Genomic DNA, 23,347 nt, shown 5'->3' with positions numbered 1-23,347 from the left:
GATCCAACAATAGAACCCTGCGGCACACCATTAGTCACAGGCCGTCTTTTAGACTCTACTCCTGAATAAACCACTCTTTGATATATCCATCTCACCAACCCTATATCCATTCCCATATGTTGTAGTTTATGGATTAGAATTCCATGTGGTATCCTGTCAAACGCCTTTGCCAGGTCCAGCAGTATCACTGTAAACCCATTACCCTTATCCAGTTCAGTCGTCACCTTGTTATAAAACTTGAGCAAGTTACTGAGGCATGATCTACCCTTCACAAAGCCATGCTGTCCCCCGTCAGTATCTCATTTTCATCAATCCATTCCTGTATTTTTCCCTTGACTACTTTCTCCAAGACCTTGACAACGACACCTGATATGCTCATCGGTCAGTAATTTGCAACCGTCGTCTTGGATCCTCCTTTGTGCAGTGAAACTATTTTCCTCTCTTTCCACACCTTCGGGACTAAACCAGACCCGAGACTCAGATTAAACAACATGGTCAAGGGCATTCATAATTCCTTAGCCGCTTCACGCAAGACCCGTGCCAGTATACCATCTAATCCCACAGATGTATTCACATTAAGGTTCCGTAATAGACTATTCACCTCCACTTCATTCACCACAATTCCCGTATAAACTAATGGTTCCTTTATTTTTTCAATGTCACCACCTGGATGATATACTTTGGCAAAGTGCTCGCTCAGTAATTCCACTGTATCAACTGATTCAGTGACCGCCTTACCATCGGCATTCCTTAAAATCACTTTGCCGTGTACAGTTTTTTTCTTGCTTGCAGCATATTGAAAGAACTGTTTGGGATTCTCTTTAGCTTGCATTGCAAGTTTCTTTTCATAATCCACTTTTGCTTTTTTTACCACACTCGTTACCCTTCTGGCCTGCACTTTATACCGTTCGTGTGCCTGCAGGTCAACCCTTTCTTTAAATTCCCTCCACAGTTGTTTCTTTTTTTGCAGCTCAAGCTTAATGGTGTTATTCATCCATTAACCCCTACTTGTTTTACTATTCGGACCCTAGGTATACAATCAGCCATAACCTCCTGTAAATGCTCCTTGACCACTTCCCATGCTCTATCGACATCCAGCCCTTGCAGTTGTACATGCCATGGCACTGATCCAAGCAATCTCCTAAGCTTGTCATACCTGCCAGCACGGTAATTCCACATGTACTCTGTCTTAATCGAAAATTCCACACCTTTAGCCAACTCCCAGGTCAAGACCTTATGATCACTCTCACCAATAGGTGGCAACATGGTCATATTCATTACAATCAATTCTGAGATGCTATTATTACCAGGTCAAGCACTCTCACACCCCTAGTATTTTCAATTACATGCTGTCTCAGATAGTTATCCCTTAATAATCCATTTCCTTCCTCACATGTGTCCTCTCCTCCTTCCAATCAATGTTACCATAGTTGAAATCCCCAATAATAATTACCCTCCTTCTACTCATTTCATCAATTTGTTTATGCATACTATCTCCATCGTCTATTCCATCACCTGGTCTATAGCAGCACCCAACTGTATATTTTATTCTGCCAGTCTCAATCTCACACCAAATAGCCTCAAATGAGCTCCTTTCACTATCCTGCGATACAACTTCAATTCTCCTTGGCTGCAGTTCATCAGCTATCATCAATAACACCCCTCTCCCCATTTTATTCTCTCTGTCCCTTCTAAACACACTATAATCTACACATTCTATCCCATTAACTATATCATCTTCCGTCAGCCATGTTTCACTAATGCCAATAACCTGTGGCCAGGAAGAGCCAATCAAGGCCAAAAATTCTTCCTTCTTGTTCCTAATACTCCTGGCATTAGTATACATGAAATGCAGTGATCCCTTTGTCCCACCCCAATCTTGATGCGTTATTCTAAATATCCCATTCCCATTTTTGGTCCTTAGTACTGGCTCGGGTACATTATATACATTCTTACACTCAACTGTCTCACTGATGTCTGCATATCCATCCCCTCCTTGGTAGTTCTAGTTTCCCTGGTTCTGCACATCCATTTTCACTTCATTCAGCAACACTTTTTCCAGTCTCTGCACACCAAATCCATTCAAATGCAGGCCATCCATCTTGTATAAATCCTTTTGCCCATCAAACTCATTCCACACGTCCACGAATTCCACACCACACCATCTGCATAACCAACGCATAATGTCATTTGCAATTATGGCCCTCCTTCTAAACTCCTCTCTGTCATATTGCAGCAACAGACTCACCATTCTAACTCTGTCACTCTTTTCTTTCACTACCTGTAACAATACTTTCAAGTCCTCTCTCAATTATAAAACTAGACTATTGAATGACACAAATGTACAATGGCTATTATGAACAAAGAATTAACCGATATCTAGATAAAATAAAACAAAATGAAGAAATAGAAATAGAATGGCTTAATATAAAAATGATACTAAATGCAGCAGCAAATGAAAAACTGAAAATCTGGGATGATACAATCAAAGAAATAATCAAAAAGAAAAAAGAAGCCTATCACAAATGATTAAGCAGTAAAAGATTAGAAGATGAAATAGAATATAAAAGAATAAGAGCCATAGCTAAAAGAGAACTCATAAAAAGACAGAAAATCATGGAACAAATTTGTTTCTAATTTAGAACATGATTTATATAAAATAAGACCCAATGTATATAAGATTTTGAAACACTTATATGCCGACACCAAAGAAAACATAAAATTAAACACCAAATTGAAATTAGAAGAATTTCTAAATTACTACACAGAATTGTGGACAGACAAATATTTTAAAAAAGACAACTGGCAAACAATTAACGAAAATGAAAAGGAAATAACTTAGGAAGAATTAGAAATCTGCCTGAAAGAAACAAGAAATGGAAAATCACCTGGAGAAGATAAGCTAGGTTCAGAACTATATACAGGGTGTTCGGGATAAATTTGACAGTTTCGTAAGGAAAAAGAAAATCTTCTTTGTATCTATTAAATTTAATGAATTGACAAAAAAACATTACAGGCAGAGTTAATTACAATACTATCAACAAGATTTACTCAAAATAACCACCATTAGCAACGATCACAGCTTCAATTCTGCTTCGGAACCTCGAACAAGCTGATGCTACAGTCTCCCTGGGAAGGGCCGCAAAAACTGTTTTAATTTTATCCATTAACTGGGCTTTTGTATTACTGGAAGTGCGATTGGTGTCTTTTTCAACTGCGCCCCATACAAAATAATCCATGGGGTTAAGGTCTGGGGAGTTTGGAGGCCAAACATTTGGACTGGTGAAGTCGTAGAAATTTTCAGACAACCATTTTTGACTTTTCCCAGAGGTGTGGCAAGGGGCCGAATCCTGCTGCCATACATACGGCCTACCATTGGCTACCCTTGTTATCCAGGGCTTGACTACAGTTAGCAACTCCACGAACAAAGCCCGAATTCCAATGCCAGGGTTCTTCAACACCTGTTCCTGCAGATTTGCGAGGAATTCTGCTGTACGAACGCAATCAGATCGTCTGCTAGGGATCTTTCTTCTTGCTACATCCTCGTAGTCACCATTGCAAGTCTCTAGTTCATGCTTGATTGTTTTTACTGTATTCAGGGAGCATTGGGCAGCAGTCGTAATATCCTTATTTTGATGGCGGGCACGAATCATCATGATACAAGTTATTCTCTTCCATGATTCAGGTGGGTTCCAGCTATCCATCCTTTCTGACATCTTGTATATGAATGAAGAAGGGTCCAAACTTTTAAATGAAGAGAAGTGTGTGTTAATACATGTAACTTACGGAAAAATATAATTAATTATAAATATGTCAAATTTATCCCGAACACCCTGTAAATATGCAGGAACAAGATTCAAAGAAAGACTCTTATTATTTTTAAATAAAATTTATTCAACTGGTATCCCCCCAATAGAATGGAAAAAAGCAATTGTGATTCCTATCTTTAAAAAAGATAATAGAGATGACCCTAAAAACTATAGCGGTATCAGTATACTAAATTCCTGTTACAAAATATATAGCAGAATCTTAAATAGCAAACTAATGAAATATTCCGAAAACTTTATTTTAGAAATACAGAATGGATTTAGAAAAGGACGATCATGTACAGACCTGGCCTTTTGCCTAAAATTAATAATAGAGAAAAGAAGAGAATACAATTTAGAAACACATAATGCATTTATTGACTTTGAAAAAGCATTTGACAAAGTTAAAAGAAACATTATTTAACATATTAAAAGAAAGACAAATACCAAATAATATCCTAAAAGCTATCACAAGTATGTATGAAAATAATCAAATACAAATAAGATTAAATCATGAGCTATCATATACGAGAGAGATAAACCAAGGGGTCCGACAGGGATGTCCCCTCTCAACAACATTTTTTAATATTTATTTAAATGAAATAATAATAAAATGGAATAAAAATTTCCATCAGAGTAATAAACTTTCTCCTACAGTGAACTTAAACACCCTCCTTTTTGCTGACAACCAAATAATAATTACAAATTCTGAAGATAACTTACAGAAAGTTATTTTAGATCTAAATGAGATAGCCAAAGATTACGGTATGATAATATCAACAGAAAAATCAAAAACTATGGCCTTTAAAGGACAAGATCCAGCAAGAACTAAAATAGTAATAGATAACAAGATCTTAGAACAGGTGAATTCGTTTAACTACCTAGGATGTATGATCACATATGAAAATGAAAAAGATATAAATGTAAAAATTGCAAAATATTTAAAAATAACAGGTGTAATTAACTCTATAATTTAAACCAAACCTAGTTCAAAAACAAACCAGACTAAAAGTATACAATACATTAGCCCTACCAGTCTTAATGTATGGAAGCAAAATCTGGACAATAAAACAAAAAGACAAACAAAGATTAATAACAGCATAAATGAAGTTAATGAGAAAAACTGCAAAGTATACTCTATTTGATCACAAAAGAAACAAAGAAATTATTATTATTATTAAACAAGACCTCATGGAGTCAAAGACTTGTCTAGGAGGTCCTTTTATCTCACACACATCTCATCATACCGTGTCTTAAACACATTCAAACTTCTTGCAGACACCACACTCTCAGGTAAGGCATTCCAATCACTCACAACTCTGCATGAAAAAAACCTGCCTCTCACTCCCCTACTCACACCCTCTTTATACAGTTTCCAGGGATGACCTCTGGTTCTCCCCTGATCTCCCACTATTCTCTGTAGAACTTCTCCACCATTGATCCTATAACAACCCCTTACCAACTTGTCGGTCTCTATCATATCTCCTCTCTTCCTTCTCTCCACTAGACTCTGCAAATTACATCTTTTCAATCTTTCCTCATACTCGACATTCCAGAGGTCAGAAACTACCTTAGTCAGTCACCTTTGGACCCTTTCCAACATCTCTTCATCCTTCTGAAAACCAGGTGACCAAATCTGGGCACAATAGTCCATGTGTGGCCTAATCAAAACATTATACAATGGAACAAGAATCTCCCTACTTCTACACGTCAGTGTCCTCCGCATCATTCCCAGAAGTCTTTGTGTTGTCTTCACAATTTTGGCGATGTGTCCCCTAAATTTTAAATCCTTATCCACTATCACTCCCAGATCTCTTATTTCCTCTACTTCCAACAATATATTCTCACCAAGCATAAATTCTGCATCCCATCTTTGTTTTCAAATTTTAAAACCTTACATTTCGCAACATTGAACTCACATCCCCATTTGCTTGCCCAATCACTCAATTTATTCAAGTCTTCTTGCAAGGCCACAACATCTTCACTACTCTTTATGGTTCGTCCCAACTTTGTATCATCTGCAAACAACTGAATATCTCCATCCAATGAAGATTCATTATGAAATTCATTATGAAAGAATTAAACCAAGAACCAGTAATAGAAAAAATTAAAAAATATAAACATAAATGGATGGAACACATTCAAAGAATGAAAACAGAAAGACTACCAAAACAAGCGTTAAAGTACAAGCCATTAGGAAAAAGAAAACCAAGACGTCCTCTTAAATGATTCAACAATGACTTCTAATGCCGGAACAGGCCATGCTAGGCCTAAATCCTTGATATGCATGATGATGATGTATTTATATATGTGCTTGCAATTTACATCTGAAAGCTCCTGAAGTGATCATTTTAAAACTTTCCTTTCATGAACAGTTCATTGCAATACATATTTTTATCCTGTTTAAAACTGAATGGTTATCCCCCCCCCCTCCTGTTTCATATCCTTGTTAATGCTTGTATCAGTCTGAAGATATCACTCTCCACAGTAACATTATCAAAAAGATTTCTTATTTCTGGTGCTTGTCATTGTGTGTGTTAAATATATGAATTTATGCATATCTTTTTTGTGTGAGTATGGTGATAATACCATTATCACCATACACACATTATTAATTTATGTTTAATTTCCTACTCTGTCATTTAAATCTCCAAGATAACCTGTCTTTTCTTTCTGTCACTGTGTTCTCTAATGACTTATAAAATTGCTCTATTTCTTCCCTACAAGAAAATTCTAGTACTAGAAGAACAGATAAGCTTCACTATTCAATTTCCCAATTCGAAATTTGTCCACATCACTCTATGTGAAACTGCTTACCATTTATTTATCTTTGTGTTCCATACTTCCCTGGTCACCGTTCCTTGAATATATAATTCTATAGTTGTCAAATAGAAGCATCTCACTGCTTTAGTTTAAGTCCTTGCATGTCATTGTGGCAATACCAATTATGGCAACATGGCATTTCTCTAATTGCTCTGCTTTTTATCCATTGATACATCTTATGCTAATGAAGGCTGTCATCAGTTTTGTTGATTTGATGCTGTTCCAGAAGCTGACTTGTTACTGTTTGCCCTGGTTCCCTGACCAGTGAATCCAAGTAGACTGGGGTTCTGGTTTAACTGGGCAATGCTCCATATAGCATGACATCTAATTATGTTATACATAATATGTTGTGTGTAATTTAAAATAACACATAATATGACTTGATCATCTAAATGTCAAAACCAGATGTACCCTCATTCATTCATTCATTTGTTCCTAGGTATCTTCATGGGACTGGCTCTCACTGATGAGACCTAAATAAAGGTCAAAACCAGTCTGGAATATGTTTGCTTAATGGGGTAATATTAATGTGAGGGCAATAGCCTCTGTATTCAAGTAGCCTAGTTGTGAAGATATCTGAAATTGCAAACTATGTTTGCTTATACTTGGAAAAAAGATTAAACAAGGATATAATTTATTGTCAAATACATTTTACAGTAAGGATAGGACACTTGGTCAGAAAACTCCAGTCAGTTCTTCTGCATTCCTTACAGGTTATGTGATTGTTTTGTCCCAGTCATTAGTTTTTGATCTCTAAGCAACTCTTCTCTCCCACACTTGTTTATATTTATTTGACAAAACATAATTTTTTTTTCAGGTTGAAAATTATAGTTTTTTTTTTTTTTTTTTAATATGTGTAACTGAAAAATATATGTAACTTCGCTAAGTTACATATATTTTTGTAAAATATATGTAACTTTGGCATACTTGAAAGAACCCTGATGTGCTGGGAAAAAGTAGCAGTTGGAAAGTCTACAAATATTAGTCTACCTTCATTATTAACCTTGCTGAATATAATAAAATTGAGATCAATATGTGTGTGTGTTACTATTCTTAACATAATGAAATTGAAATCATTGTGCATTATTAGCTTCATTTAAATATGAAAAAATGGTCACTTTTAATGCATACCATCCTGAATGTTTCTGAGGGCTTTCTGTTTAAGAAATGGTTTTAAACGTTCGGTGGCATTCAGATAATCCATCACTACAATGTTTGGAACTAGACGAATCATATTTTGCTCTCCACAGCCTATTGGCATTTGTACTAATCTGTCTATACCATGAATACTGGATCCCATTAAATCACCTGTATATGGAAAAAAAAAGTATATTCAGTTTACTTTTAATCATCCATAATTTCCTAATAAGAACTGCTAAATAAATACGAATTGCTTAACTATGAATGATTAACCAGGTTTGACTTATAGACCTTTTATTGATTAACTGAATGTTATTCCAACATGTTTCACTGTTTTTACATCTGTTTATAATGTTATTTATAGATATAATGGCTGTTGGAAATGTTTGAGTTTTTTTGTTTTTGTTTGTGTTAAATATCCCCCTAAAGATGCTATCAGCCATAAAGAACAGTGAAACATGTCAGAGTAACATTCAGTTAATCAATAAAAGGCCCATACTTCAAAGCTGGTTAATTATTCATAATTAATATAATTACTCAGTTAATTATTTAGAAAATTAGTTGCTTAAATCTCTTGTCAATAATATCTTAATATTTAATGTTATACACATGAGCTAAATGGGGTGATATGGAGTGAATAGTAACTATTTTTAATTTCTGTAACTGAAAAGAAACTAAACAACAATATTATTCATCAATTTCTTCAAGCCTCTATGTATGTATCATGAAGAACAGTTTTATTATAATATGATAATTCAAAAGATTTAAAATAAATTTCAGTATAATTAATTTAGATTAATTATACTGAAATTAATTATACTGAATTACTGTATTTTTCTATAGATAACGCACGTTATCTATCGTGCAAAAAAGTCTAAATTCGTTAAAAATGAACATGCATGGTATACATTTGAAAGGTATGAGAGATAAATCAAATGTAATAACTAAACTAAGGTAGAAAGTATTACTTAATATTTATTGAACATTACACTATTCAAATCCAAAAAATTCTTCATCAGACTCAATATTGAAAGAATCAATTGCGTTAAAAATTTCACTTGGTATTTCTTCAGCTTCATAATCATTGTCACCAGACACCACAGCAGTCCCTTGTGCTTTAATGAAACCATTTCTAACACAGTTTTCACTTACAGCACTCCAACCTACAATCCACGTAACTACAGGGTGTTCGGGATAAATTTGACAGTTTCGTAAGGAAAAAGAAAATCTTCTTTGTATCTATTAAATTTAATGAATTGACAAAAAAACATTACAGGCAGAGTTAATTACAATACTATCAACAAGATTTACTCAAAATAACCACCATTAGCATCGATCACAGCTTCAATTCTGCTTCGGAACCTCGAACAAGCTGATGCTACAGTCTCCCTGGGAAGGGCCGCAAAAACTGTTTTAATTTTATCCATTAACTGGGCTTTTGTATTACTGGAAGTGCGATTGGTGTCTTTTTCAACTGCGCCCCATACAAAATAATCCATGGGGTTAAGGTCTGGGGAGTTTGGAGGCCAAACATTTGGACTGGTGAAGTCGTAGAAATTTTCAGACAACCATTTTTGACTTTTCCCAGAGGTGTGGCAAGGGGCCGAATCCTGCTGCCATACATACGGCCTACCATTGGCTACCCTTGTTATCCAGGGCTTGACTACAGTTAGCAACGCCACGAACAAAGCCCGAATTCCAATGCCAGGGTTCTTCAACACCTGTTCCTGCAGATTTGCGAGGAATTCTGCTGTACGAACGCAATCAGATCGTCTGCTAGGGATCTTTCTTCTTGCTACATCCTCGTAGTCACCATTGCAAGTCTCTAGTTCATGCCTGATTGTTTTTACTGTATTCAGGGAGCATTGGGCAGCAGTCGTAATATCCTTATTTTGATGGCGGGCACGAATCATCATGATACAAGTTATTCTCTTCCATGATTCAGGTGAGTTCCAGCTATCCATCCTTTCTGACATCTTGTATATGAATGAAGAAGGGTCCAAACTTTTAAATGAAGAGAAGTGTGTGTTAATACATGTAACTTACGGAAAAATATAATTAATTATAAATATGTCAAATTTATCCCGAACACCCTGTATATCTTTATATGACGATGTTCTTTTCATCTGTCCTGTTTTGTTATATTCATGGATGCCATTCATCATCCAGTCTTCCCACTTAGCCTGCAAATTGCCTTTGAATGGTTTATTTACTGCAAGATCAAGGGGTTGGAGTTTTTTTGTTAAACCACCTGGAATGACGGCCAATTTGGAATACTTACTTACAACTGTTTTAACTTCTGCTGTCGCGTGCGCGTGCGTGCATGTGTGTGTGCGTGCCCTACACGAATCCAACAGTAACAAAGATTTTGGGTTGAAAAATGCCATTTTTCTCTTTCGCCACACATTCTCCAACCAAAATTTCATAACTTCGGAATTTATCCAACCTTTATCCAATTGGGTCACACAAAAAGTCATAGTAATGTCACAGTGCTCCCCAATAATGCGAAAATTGTAAAATTTTGAATTAAAAAAATCAACCACTGCTACTAGCAACACACGTGCTTTTAAAGAATTCCCCCGTCCTCTGTCTGTACTTTCTAACTCTACTGCTAATTGGTGCATGCGTGTTATCTATACATCAAAAGGAGTGATGAAAATGTTGTGGGTGCACGTTATCTAACGAAAAATACAGTAATTTAAGTAATACAGTAATAAAAAATTTCTGCAAATATCTGCATAGACTAATTTTATACTAAGTATAGAGAAATTATACACATAAAATATCTAACACTGCAAGTTTAACAATATACAGTGGATAGATTTTATTAATATACCCACTAATTGCATACTAAAAAAAAAAAAAAAATTACATACTGACAGTTAACCTTCAGAACTGCTTCAATATGCCAGGTTTATGAGGTTCTATATACACTCCATATATTTCATTTCCACTACATCCTAAAGCTATATGGGATTAAGATTTAGTGGATACAGGATAAAAGATCAGTATGAACAGATGTACATGATGATTCTGGACATCATGTTTGTCACCATGCTCCAGTCCTTCCATTTCTATGAAATAACAAGAACAGGATGTAACACTTCACATAACTTTTTTCCAGTCTTCTGGTGTTCATTGCTAACTTTTCCTTCACATATACACACGCATGGACTTTACAATCTTGTCAATCCAATTCTGCTTCTCATACCAATTGGCTTGTTCCAGCCGCATGCCATTAAGCTAACACCGACTTAATGTTTTTTTTTTGTTTTTTTTTATCATACCATAATAGGTAAATCCTAGAAGGGAAACTCTTTTCCTGCTAGGATTTACCTATTATTATCTCTTGCTATCATTCCCTTAAGATTACTCTATTCCAAACCTTTGTCCATTGTTATCATTATTATTATTATTTTCTCAGGAATTTCCATGTAATCAAAGACTCATCAAGTGAAACTCATATTAGTCATTATTCACATAATACATATCATATTTCTCTTTAAACTAATTCACTACAAAACATTCACAACTCTCTGGCAACTCATTTCACACATTCACTGTTCTCCAAGCAATAAATGTAGTGTTAATCCTTCTCCTGTGTTAAGCAGTAATGACCTCTTATTCTCTCACTTCCTGCAGTTATCAAAAAAATCTTTGGTTGTCAATTCTATAAAACCCCTTTAATAACTTACACATTCCTATTATGTGCTCTCTTTTTCACCTGGGGAATATCTATACAGTAAACCCTCAATTTTACTGAGTTGGGATTTAACGGACCAAATTTCCGGTTCATATGTCACGTGAAAATTAACACCCTGTTAATTTTAAAATGCTTTTAACCAAGCTTTGCTTATAATTAAATTAAAGGTTATTTTTTCTTATTAATTTCCTGTTATTTTTAACAAATTTTGGCAAATAGTGATCACACCAATTGGAAATTAGCGATTACACCAATTGGCTGTAATTGGTTCTTTTGTCGCATGGCGTGACTTTCTGCAGCAGTTTTAATGCATGCTGGCCAATGTTCCGACATGCGCTAAGCCATGGCCAGTAGTGTGCATTTGTTTACTTGCAGTGAATGGTTTATGTGCGTATGCATTTTATAGACCTATTCAATATAAACTTAAAATTAGATATGTATGAATGATAAAACACATCTTTGTAACCCTAACCTTAAAATATGGACAAACGGAGAGTTAATTTAAAGTTAAATCAAAAATTAGAAGTCATACAAAAGTTGGATTCGACAATGTCTGTGTCTCGTATATGTGAGCAATATGGCATAAAAAAGTAAACTGTATCAGAATTAAACATAACAAAGACAAAATAAAAAAATTTGTGATAATATGTGATGTAGGTGAAAGCACCAATCCCCAAAAACATGAAATTGGCACATGAAACTTCAGTTTAAGAAGCATTGTTGAAGTGGTACACACAGCAACTTTCTTGTGGGTTCCAATTCGGACAGTTGAATTGAAATCTGCAACAATTAAATTAGCAAATCAAGTGAACACACCATTCAAAGCAAGCTATGAATGGCTTTGGCACATTCGCAAAAGGCACGGAATTATGAACAAACGAATTTACGGTGATGCTTCAAGTGCTCCAACAAAAGCTATTGAACCATTTAGGCAAAAATTAATAGAACGTATAAATAACAAAATGCTATTACAGTCTCAGATTTATAATGCTGACGAAACTGGTTTGTTCTGGCATTCTGTGCAAGAAAACACACAAGCCTCAAAATATGAAAAATTGACACCCGGAAGAAAAATCAGCAAGGATAGGATCTCGGCGCTGCTTTGCACTAATGCCGATGGATCGCATAAACTGAGACCCATAATTGTTGGCAAATCTCACAAACCTACAGTTTTAAAAAATATAATGAATCATCTGTCCGTTTCATATTATAACTCTAAAAAGGCATGGTTCAACTCAAACATTTTTCAAGACTGGTTTTTTAAAGAATTTGTACCTGCAGTTAGGAAATTTCAAGTCGAAGAGCTTGGAATACCACCAGAAGATGCAAAATCTTTATTGCTTTTAGACAACGTTCCTGTTCATCCATCCGAAAATATTTTATGTTCAGGAAATGGAAAATTCAGATGTTTTTGCCAAAAAATACAACATCACTTATCTAGCCCATGGATCAGGGGATAATTCTGGCAACCAAACGAATACACACCAAAAAAGTTTTTAGATGAAGTAATGATTGTATTTCAGGATGAAGATAATGAAGAAGATACAAGAAGTCTGCATACCTTACAAAACTTAAAAAGTTACAGTTTAAAATCTGCAATTTTTAATTTTGCGGCAGCATGGAAAGAAGTGAAAGTTCAAACATTGAAGAATTGTTGGAAGAATTTGCTTGATGACGAAGATGCAGACTTAGATTTAGAAGGGCTAGAGGTTAGTGATTACTGCAGAACAATACACAATATTGGTGGGGAGCAAGTAGTCAAGGAAGATGTTTTACAGTGGTTAGAAGAAGATGAACGTGATCCTGGATATCATATCATATCATGACTGAAAATGAAATAGCAGATGAGGTTATGGCCTTGGAAGATGAAGGATGGGAGTGGAGATAATGAGGAAGAAGAAACAACATTCCCAAATGTTAAATTATCAGTGATTAGATCGCATCTCGACAATCTAATAATAACATTTATTGACAATTCATCAGATAATGAAATTCAGCTTTATTACACACATTTTTGTAATTTTAGGGAGTTAATTATAAAAAAAACAGCAGAATTCAAAAGTTCAAAAAAAACTTGATAGTTTTTTCAAAGCAGGATTACCTACACCAAGCACCTCAACACTGAATATTAACTTCATGCCAGAACGGATATCATCATCCAAAGACGAATAAATAGGAAAAATATTTTGTACTTTTATAAAATTTAAATTTTGTTTTGTTTTTAAGAACATTTTTTATTTAAATATAACTGAAGCTTATTTTTGAAAAAATGTTTGTTTATTTATTTCGATATAGATCAGATCACAGACTTGTTTTTTAGAGTCTCGAAACCATGGTGAGGTTATAAGCAATAATACACATAGAAAACTTTTCTGTGAAATTAAACTTTTCATAGATAGAGTGCTTAATTTTAATTACATAAAAGTTTCTACATAAGTAAATTTGTCAATTTTTTAAACATATGCATTTGGAAAATCTACTTTATTATATAACAGACTTTCAGATTTAACGGACATCCCCTCGCCCAAATTAGTCCGTTATATCGAGGTTTTACTGTATTTTAGAAAATGGGAACTCAAAACATTATCTTCTTCTCTTCTTGCCATGGCTTTATCACCCAAATCGAGCCTTTGCCACCTGGATCCATTACCTCCAACTCTGTCCTAGACTTCACTTCTCCAATTTGGACATTGCAAGATGATGTTGCTATCTATCCATTTTGTTTTTGGTTTTCCTCTTAGTATTTTATCAAGAATTTTACTACTTATAGTCTTCTTAAGAACACTATAATTTGCCGTATGAAAAACATGCCCTGTCTTATTGTATGTTCTTTACAGAGTTGATATAACCCATGATTGTACCTCATCCTTCAAAAACCATTATCATTCACTGGGTCAAATATTTTTCTGAAGCGTTTTTGTACTTCATTCCTCCAATGGATACCTTCTGAGATGAATATACACAAGAGAGAATATATTTATATAAAACAACAGCTGGTTTACCAATTAAAAACGTTTGCTGTGTGCTAGAAATTAATATTAATAAATAATATTCAAACTATTTCTGATGTTTACATAAAATGAGAATCTCCCAAACTTCTTCGACATTCTACCAATACAAGTATTATCACTTTATCTTTGAAGAATAATTCAAAGTATTATTTTTGAAGAAGTATCCTTAATCCCACATATTTTCCTATCAATAAAACTTCTGAGCTGTTACCATCTACAAGACAAACTGTCGCATCTATCTTTAGATGGTGTTTATCAGATCCCCTGTGAATATAATTTGACATATTTTGGGCAGATAGACCATTCTGTGGAAAAAAGAATTAATGAACATCAATACTAGATTGAATATGTGAAAACTCCAAAGTCTGGTGCAGCATAGTATTGACACTAAACACAGTATCTTGTGGGATGAAGCTCACCTTCTTCATAAAAGCAGATTCAAATACAAACAACATTTCAAAGAAAGTTGTGAAGCTATTTTACATCAGTCTTACCTGGGAGATTCTCATTTTGTGTAAACATCAAAAATAGTTTTAATATTATTTTTTAATATTAATATTAATTACTAGCATCAAACATATTTAATTGGTAAACCGATTGTTGTATGTACGTTGTATTCTTGTTCTTTGATTTGCTTGTTCTATACACTCATGTTGTACTGTTATTTTCAGTATGCAATATCTGTACTTTCATTAAAGTTTTATTACTGTGGTTATCGTGTGATTTTGTTGCTTTAAAAACCCTTTCATTTGGTTGTGATCATTACTCCTAAATATTTTAATTCCTCCTCCACTTTTTGTATTTCAGGGTTTCCAATTTTCACACTTGTATCAGTTAAACTGATTGCCTAGTATTAATCATTATTTTAGTTCTTTTAGAGATTACTTTTGAGTGCTATCTCATGTTTCTGGTTTTATTAATTCCAAGTATCCAAATATTTCAAAAGTTAAAAAGTATTGAAGCTAGACTTAATTCTTGAGTTATTGGAATGGGATCTGTTAAACAATTTTGCATCTTAACCTGTGCTTCTAAGTTGTCCATTGTTAATCTTGTAAGTTTTATTAGCTTATCTGGTATTCAAGTGCATCATAATCTCATATAATTTTTTTCTATTAATGGTTTCATATGCTTGTTGAAAATCAACATAAATCTGATGAATATTTATATGAAATTCCCAAAATTTCTCTAATAATTATTTAACTATATGAATGAGCTCAGCTGTCAATTTGCCTTTCCTGAGCCTGCTTGATAGACACCTGTTTTCTTCTCCATATTTGGGTTTAATCTGTACTTCTAAATAGAAATAAATATTTTGTATGTTGTTCATAACAAAGAAATACGTGTATCATCTCTACAAATTATTTTGTCATTCTTTTTATATACATTAATACCCTATCTTATGATGTTTCATTTTAAAATGATCCACTCACATGACGCTTTTCAATTATGGCCACTGTCCACTTATATAACACTGAATTTGCTTATACAATGGTTTTATTATTATTATTATGTAACACCTCTAGAGAGTCCAGAGGCTCATCGAGGGAGGTCACCTACTCTACAACTCTGTCTCCACTACTCATTTCACCAACCACAACTATCTTCATCATCTACACTAATGCCACCTACTGCCGACCACCACTAGCATTTTCACAGACAATCCTGCCCACGGCAGGATTTGAACCTGCTGCCTTTTGCCTGAAGAGCGGATATGCTAATCACTCAGCCAACCAGGCCGGCATTTTAGCGATATGATGTTACGATGAATCGACAATTCACAGTTTTCATGAACTGTTTATGATGCCATTGCTTGTTACAGCTTTGTGTTTCAGTGTTGTTGTGAATTATAAATGGCTTATAAATATAATCTTATTTTATTGTTGCTAATAATGGTAGATAAAATTCAAAGCAAGGGTGCTGTTGCTCCAGTGGAAAGAAGACACGCAAACCTATTATATTATACACTAAGATTAAAATTAGTAAATTTAGTGACAATGGGTTAAACACTGAGAAAGAGAAAGAAGCTTACCTCCCACTACTGTTGTTACAGTTGTTAAAAACAAAGATATTATAAAAGTGTTAAACAGTTAATACTACAGTTATCTGTAAATATGATAATCTTATTTTCAAAACAGAAAAACTTTTAATTGTACAGATTGAAGACCAAACTGGTTGGCATGTTCCCTTAAGCAAATCTGTTCAGAATAAATTTAACATTAACCTGTCAAGAATAACTCACCAGGTTGATGCTTGAGATTGTATGACAGAAAGTGTGAGAGGGAATTAGTTAGCTTGTTACCTAGGAATCATAATGGAGAGTTAAAGAGGAGAGCATCCATAATGAACAACATAATAGCTAGAATTGTGTTGAAAGAGAGGCTTGGATTATGTGGATGCATGGAATGTATTAGAGGACAGAGGAGAGCTGTATGCAAGAGATGAACTGCATTTGAATGAGGGAAAAAACTGTAGGCATCTGGAGGGAATATTCTCAGGGCAAGTATTACAAGAACATTAGATGAGGAAAAGGCATATACTGCAATTTTCTTAGACTTAGCAAAGGCATTTGACAGGGTGCCACATGATAAGCTGATATTTAAGTTGCATCACATGGGTCTGGATGTCAGATTGGTCAGCTGGATTCAGGATTGGCTGTCTGATAGGTATCAGAGAGTTGTGTATGGTGGAGCAGTTTCAAGGAGGCAGAGGGTTACAAGTGGGGTCCCACAGTGCTCAGTACTAGGACCTATATTGTTTAACCTTTATATCAATGACATTGCCAGTGGACTGCAAGGGGATATTCAGTTGTTTGCGGATGATGCGAAGCTGGGAAGGATAATTAGTAATAGTGCAGATGTGGTAGCCCTACAAGAGGATTTGAATAAGCTAGATAGATGGGCAAATGAATTTGGATATCGGTTTAATGCAGCAAAATGTAAGGTCTTGAGGTTTGGGAAACATCGAGGATGCTGCATTCTCTATGGTTATACTGGAGTTATACTGGAGGAAGTAGGGGAGACAAGAGATCTGGGGTTGATGATTGATAGAAACCTGAAATTTAGGGGACATATTGCAAAGGTGGTGAAGGTAACACGGTGGGTTGCTGCAATTATGAGAAGGACACTGATCTGCAGAGATAAAAGGGTTATCATTCCGTTGTATAAGTCTCTGATCAGATATTGTTCTCAGATTTGGTCGCCAGGATTTGAAGGGGATAAATTAACTGTGGAAAGGATACAAAGACAGATGACAAAGATGGTTTCGACTTTGTGTTTCTTAAGGGGGACCTCCCCCCTTAAGAAATCTTGACAGAAACCTCAATGAATCTTGACAGACTTTATGTTCTTAGGAAGGACCTCCCACGATGAGTCTTTTGACTCCATGGAGGCCTGAATAATAATAATAATAATAATAATAATAATAATAATAAAGTAGGAGTATCAGTGCAGGAACACTAGAGTTGTCAGGGTGGATGGTAGCAGCATTAGTCTCTTGTGGGTATAGTCATTTGGAAGAAGGAAGAATGTATAGTATAATGCAAAGTCCAATGGAAGCTGGAGGGAATAATAATACAAATAAAAACACTTAACGATGCATTGATATTTCTTTATACAAATGCCAGCAGTATTAGAAATAAAGGAAATGAATTGGTGGCAGTGATAGCCTCAATCTTACCAAAAATTACTGGGATCAGTCCACTTTTTTTTTCTTTTTTTTTTTTTTTGTAAATGAATACATATAGATACACATTCCTTCCAGTAAGAAGAATTGTATATGTATAAAGAAAGTTTTATATAGCAAACATCTGAACAACAGAAGTAGTTAAAATGTAAATTTCATTAAATAAATAAGCTTATTTGCATACTAGGTAAACATGAACAAATTACTGAATATCACAATCTAAATGTGCCACAACTGTATGTCATTATGAATAAAGGTACCAGTACTTCGTAATGTTGTGTACCATCCCAAAAAAAGCATTGGAATGAGAGAAACATATCTGATGGCAGATGATGCACTGACAGGTTCTGTGGGATAGGAAGGGAAGATGTGGCAGTGGAGTATCATATATAATAAGTGATAAGTTGTGCAGTTGCTATAAGTCAGAGAATATAGAGGGTGAAGAACAAGAGTTGTCTAAGCAGTTAAGTTTGGCAAGTACAAAATGAATAATCATTATGGGAGATTTTAACTGCAGCATTACAAATTGGGAAGAAGAAACAGAATGTAGTAGTAGTAAACCAATCAAATATCAGAAATTCTTGAGGGAAAAATATCTTAACTAGTAAAAGAAACAAGAAGCTCAAGAGTTTTGGACTATAGCATAGAATCTAATTGTAACTGAGACGACATGACTGCCTCAGGTCGGAAGAATGACCATAAGGTCATAACTTGGGAGATGAATAGACATGCAGAAGCATCTGGGAGAAAGGAATATATGTGGAATTGTAAAGCAAGTTAGAAATCAGCTTGGGGAAGTTCCATGGATAGAAGAATTGGAAAGGTGATATATTACCAGTTCAAGAGAACTAGTGAAGAAAAATTTATTAGAAGCAATGGCAAATTTTATACTATGAGTGAAAAGGAGAACGCAATTTGGTGTAAAGTGGATGTCAAATGAAATCAAATGGAAACTGCAGATGAAAAAGAGGTTGTGGAAGAAGTTTCAGGGGATGGATGGGGAGCAGATGTATGAACAGTATAACAATCTCTTCAGGGAAATGACTAGCATGCTAGGGAAAGCAAAACTTGAATATAAGAATCCTTACTTTGATAGTTATGAGAATGAACTGGATATGAGAATAGAATAGCTCTGAGATCCAAAGAAAATCCAGAAGAATTCATTGACTATGCAGCCAGTATGAGGAGAAATGATTGTTAATAAAGGTACCAGTACTTCGTAATGTTGTGTACCATCCCAAAAAAAAGCATTGGAATGAGAGAAACATATCTGATGGCAGATGATACACTAACAGGTTCTGTGGGATGGGAAGGGAAGATGTGGCAGTGGAAATATGACGTTGTTAGACAAAAATAGAAGTAGAGTGACTGAAGCAAAAGACAGTGAAGTTGTTTAGTGATAATTAATTTGAGTATTTTATTCTAGAAATGTAAAGTTTTGTTACTAGAAGGATGGAGAGGGTTCAAGGTTTAGAAGTGCATGAAAAAAAAAAGAGAGAGAACGTGCTAAAGAACTGACATTCCACTGACTTGGCTTGTCAATGAGAGTCTAGAAAAGGTGCCCAAGGATTACTGTGCTCAGATTTGGTCAATGGGATTTGAAGTGATTTGAAGAGGATAAATTAACTTTTAAACAGATGCAGATAATAAAAATGAGAACTGTATAATGTTAGTTATAAGGACAGACTGGGGGATGTGGACTGCAAAGTTTGGCAGATAGAAGGAAAGGTGATATGACTGAAATGTTTAAATTGTTGAGAGGTAATTACAGAGTTGACAATGGGAGAGTTCTTTCTTATGGTACAACAAAGAGAAAGGATGAGAATAAAAGGCCATCCTTGGAAGTTAAGAATGGATGTGGTGAGCAACAGAGCAAAGATTAGCTTTTCTGCATGGAACATGGCTGGACCATGGAATGCATTACCTGATAGGGTAGTGAGAGTACAAACAATAGAATTTAAGGAGTGGTATGATATGCTTTGTGTTATCTAGGTTGGGCCTCTCACAATGAGCCATGTGACTCCATGGAAGTCCTAAATAATAGTAACACCTATGCCATTATGCAGTTACATTAAAGTCTTACTTTGATGCTAACTATAGAATAGCTGTTGGTGGACAGTGTGGCAGAATAGCAGCCATTTAAATACCTATCTCATGGTGAATGACTCCCACCCACTCTTCAAGCTTTGCCACCAATTTGTATAAATGTCTCAGGCCTCTGTTCTATGATCTACCCTCTTTTCCTATACATACACAACCTGCACTCAGTCACCACTAATCCTATTCACAGCTTTGCTGATAATAGTATTCTCCATTCATCCTGCTCTTTGATAAACAATGTTACTCAGACATTCCAAGCTCCAAGATCATCTTCAAGTAGAACCTCAAACACTGATGTCCATACCATCATTCAATGGCATGAGAACAATCTGATTACCTTTAATGTTACCAAACCACAGTTTTGCCTTTTCTCTTGAAAAATGAACCTCAGCTCACCTGCCATTAGCCTCAGTAATACACAAATCACCAGACAGGATCAGATCTCTCTCTTTCTCTTTACTTCAACTAACATTTACCATCAGCTTCTCCTGGCATACACACACATCACATCAATTGCTTCTGCACCATCTAAAAACTAGGCATTTTCTTGTGCCCAAGACACTTTTTTTTCACCTACTCAGCTGCTAATTCTATATAAATCCCAAATCTTCCCATCCTTGGAATATTGCTCACAATGTTGTTTTTGGAGTATGTACCTAAAAACCTCTCTAAAAATTCTCTATACTATATACAGAGGAAAGCAATTCAGATCATAGATGATCCCTCCCTTACAAATACACTTCACCTGCTATCTCTTAGATGCAATATTTCAGCACTATTCTATGGGTATTTCTATGGTTACTTCACTGCTGAACTAGCAACTACCATTCTTCCACTTTCTGTTGGCCTGTTAAAACAAAAACAGCAGCTACCAAGCACCCTTTTCAGTGCGAACTGCAAATACACTAAAGCTGCTTCTCATCTTCCTCTTTTATTCCATCTACCTCTCTTCTCTAGAACAGCCTTCCTCACAAAATATTCCCAAATTATCACCTTGCAACTCTTCAAGAAAAATGTCAATAAACTTCTTTCTCAGTCCTCACCTGCATTCTACATATGACAATTATAGGTTTTTCAATCTCTTGTATATAGGATCAATGTAAAAATATTATATACTTGAGAAATTAACTTTAATAGTTCTGCATACATTAAACCATAGCAGAGAAATGTAGAAACAAAACAAGATTATATGCATTTTAAGGCCACTCACAAGTGCTGCCCATTTGTTAGCACATTACTTTTAGAACAAGGCAGCATATTGCTATCAGATTTCTACATTATCAGATTTAAAGTCCACTAATTCACCTGCATTTCTCAATAAATAAATATATATGTATATATTGTGATCTATTTTTTAATAAAGTTTCAGCTTAAATAAACAAAAATCCAGGTTGCTGAAAAACCCAGGTTTGTTAAAAAGCAAAGTTTACTCATGTGATATAAACAAAATAAATATTAATAAATAAAAGGCATTAGTGAATTTTTACTATATTAATTTATTTAATGTGTAACTGAATATTGTAAATAAATCATCATACCTGACACAGAAACATATGCTCTTGCAGAACCATTAACAACATTTTCAGGTAAAGTCAAATCATGAGTAGAATTGAACATTTCATCTTCTGAAGCTTAGAAAACAAAATTTTGTTGTTAATTAGATTGTGTGTTTTATTAACTGTTAGATACAATAAATAATATATTCATTAAGGTTTATTTATAATGTTATTATTATTATTATTATTATATTATTTAGCAGTACTAGAAGGGCCAATAATTTATGAATACAAATGAATTTTAAAAATATTATCATATAGGATTAGATTTTTGGTTGACCGAACACAAATAATTGAGATGTTCTTTTGTTACTGAATTACTTATGAAAACCAGGTGGCCTTAACCAGAAAATAGTATTCATCAAAATTAAGTATTTTATAAAAAACAAACTGATCAGGTAAACCTGATTTTGGCAAAATACAAAATTACAGCAAGCGGCATCAGTGGGTCAACTACAAAAGAAAACAACTTAATTCAAGGATCATTATACACCTTTGATGATGAGAATATTAATAAAATTCACTGGTACATTATAGCAAATCAGCTTTGTGTACAAGAAAGAGGTAAGCATAATGTAAATAGCAAGATATAAATAGTTGCAATGGTTTTGAGTCAGTTTTGTGTGAGGGTTGACACACAGAGATGGAGGCTGATGGGAAGAGATATTTAGTCAGATACTGCTATAGGCAAGGGAGTGTGGATGGTGGTGATGAAGAAATGTCTAAGCCACTTGAGTCAGTGAACAAGGGAAGGGTGATTTTAATTATGGCACTATGATTGGAATGAAGAGATAGCATTTGAGAATAAGGAAAATTAATTTCTAATTTCTCAAGTTCTTTACAGAAAACTATCTCAGGTAGTGAAGGAGGGCATGTGAGGATGGAGAGTTTTAAATGTGATCATTTCATCAAAGGATGTGATTGTGAGTACGGGTTCACACCTCCCTCCACTTGGTGACAGGGATCATGAAGTTATCACCTGGATTATGGCTAGTCATATGAAGACTTCTGTGAGAAAAGGATATATGTGTGAGTGCAAGGCTGGTGATTATGACAATCACGGGAGGCAGCTTGGAGATATAGCATAGAATGAGGTGTTAATTAGAAGGGAGATAAATGCTGAGCAGGAATTGACCAAAAGATATTTAACAACATTGATGTGCAAATGTCTGAAGGTCAAAAGACTGAATAAAACAGGTGTCAAATGGATGAATAAACAGATTAAGCATGAAATTGATAAGAACAGCAAAATGATGGTGCAGAAATTAGCAAATCAAGCCAAGCAAAAACTGTTGAGAGTTTTGCAGACATGTAACAAGTAGGAGGGAAAGAATGATTCAGGCAAGATGATGTTAATGGGTGAAAATGGTAGAATGCTAACTACTGTAGAAGACATAGTTGAGGTATTCACTGAACAATTGATAAAGGTATTTCATACTCATCAGGGTAAAATCATGAGAAACTCAAGTGTAGAGGACATAGGAGAGGATAGCTTAATTGTGAGTGAGCAGGAAGTATTTGAGGAAA

At 34.8% G+C, this 23,347-nt stretch overlaps 1 protein-coding gene across 1 annotated transcript in view; it reads right to left on the bottom strand.

The window, feature by feature from the left end:
- Nucleotides 1–23,347, bottom strand: part of LOC150099792 (alpha-2-macroglobulin-P-like) — a 524,250-nt gene that overhangs the window by 156,000 nt on the left and 344,903 nt on the right. The window contains exons 22-23 of the mRNA XM_090403491.1: nt 21,803–21,895; nt 7,761–7,937 (exon numbers count right to left, since the gene is read on the bottom strand). Of these exons, the coding sequence (XP_090259617.1) occupies nt 7,761–7,937; nt 21,803–21,895 (270 nt within the window). The remainder of the gene's footprint in view (nt 1–7,760; nt 7,938–21,802; nt 21,896–23,347) is intronic.

The sequence above is a fragment of the Typopeltis vanoorti genome, chromosome 14 (genome assembly GCF_054136105.1).
Source record: "Typopeltis vanoorti isolate ZY-2024b chromosome 14, IOZ_Tvanoo_1.0, whole genome shotgun sequence".
Classification (NCBI taxonomy): Eukaryota; Metazoa; Arthropoda; class Arachnida; order Uropygi; family Thelyphonidae; genus Typopeltis; species Typopeltis vanoorti.
The sequence above is the reverse complement of the archived record's forward strand: the minus strand, read 5'-3'. Positions and strand labels throughout refer to the sequence as shown.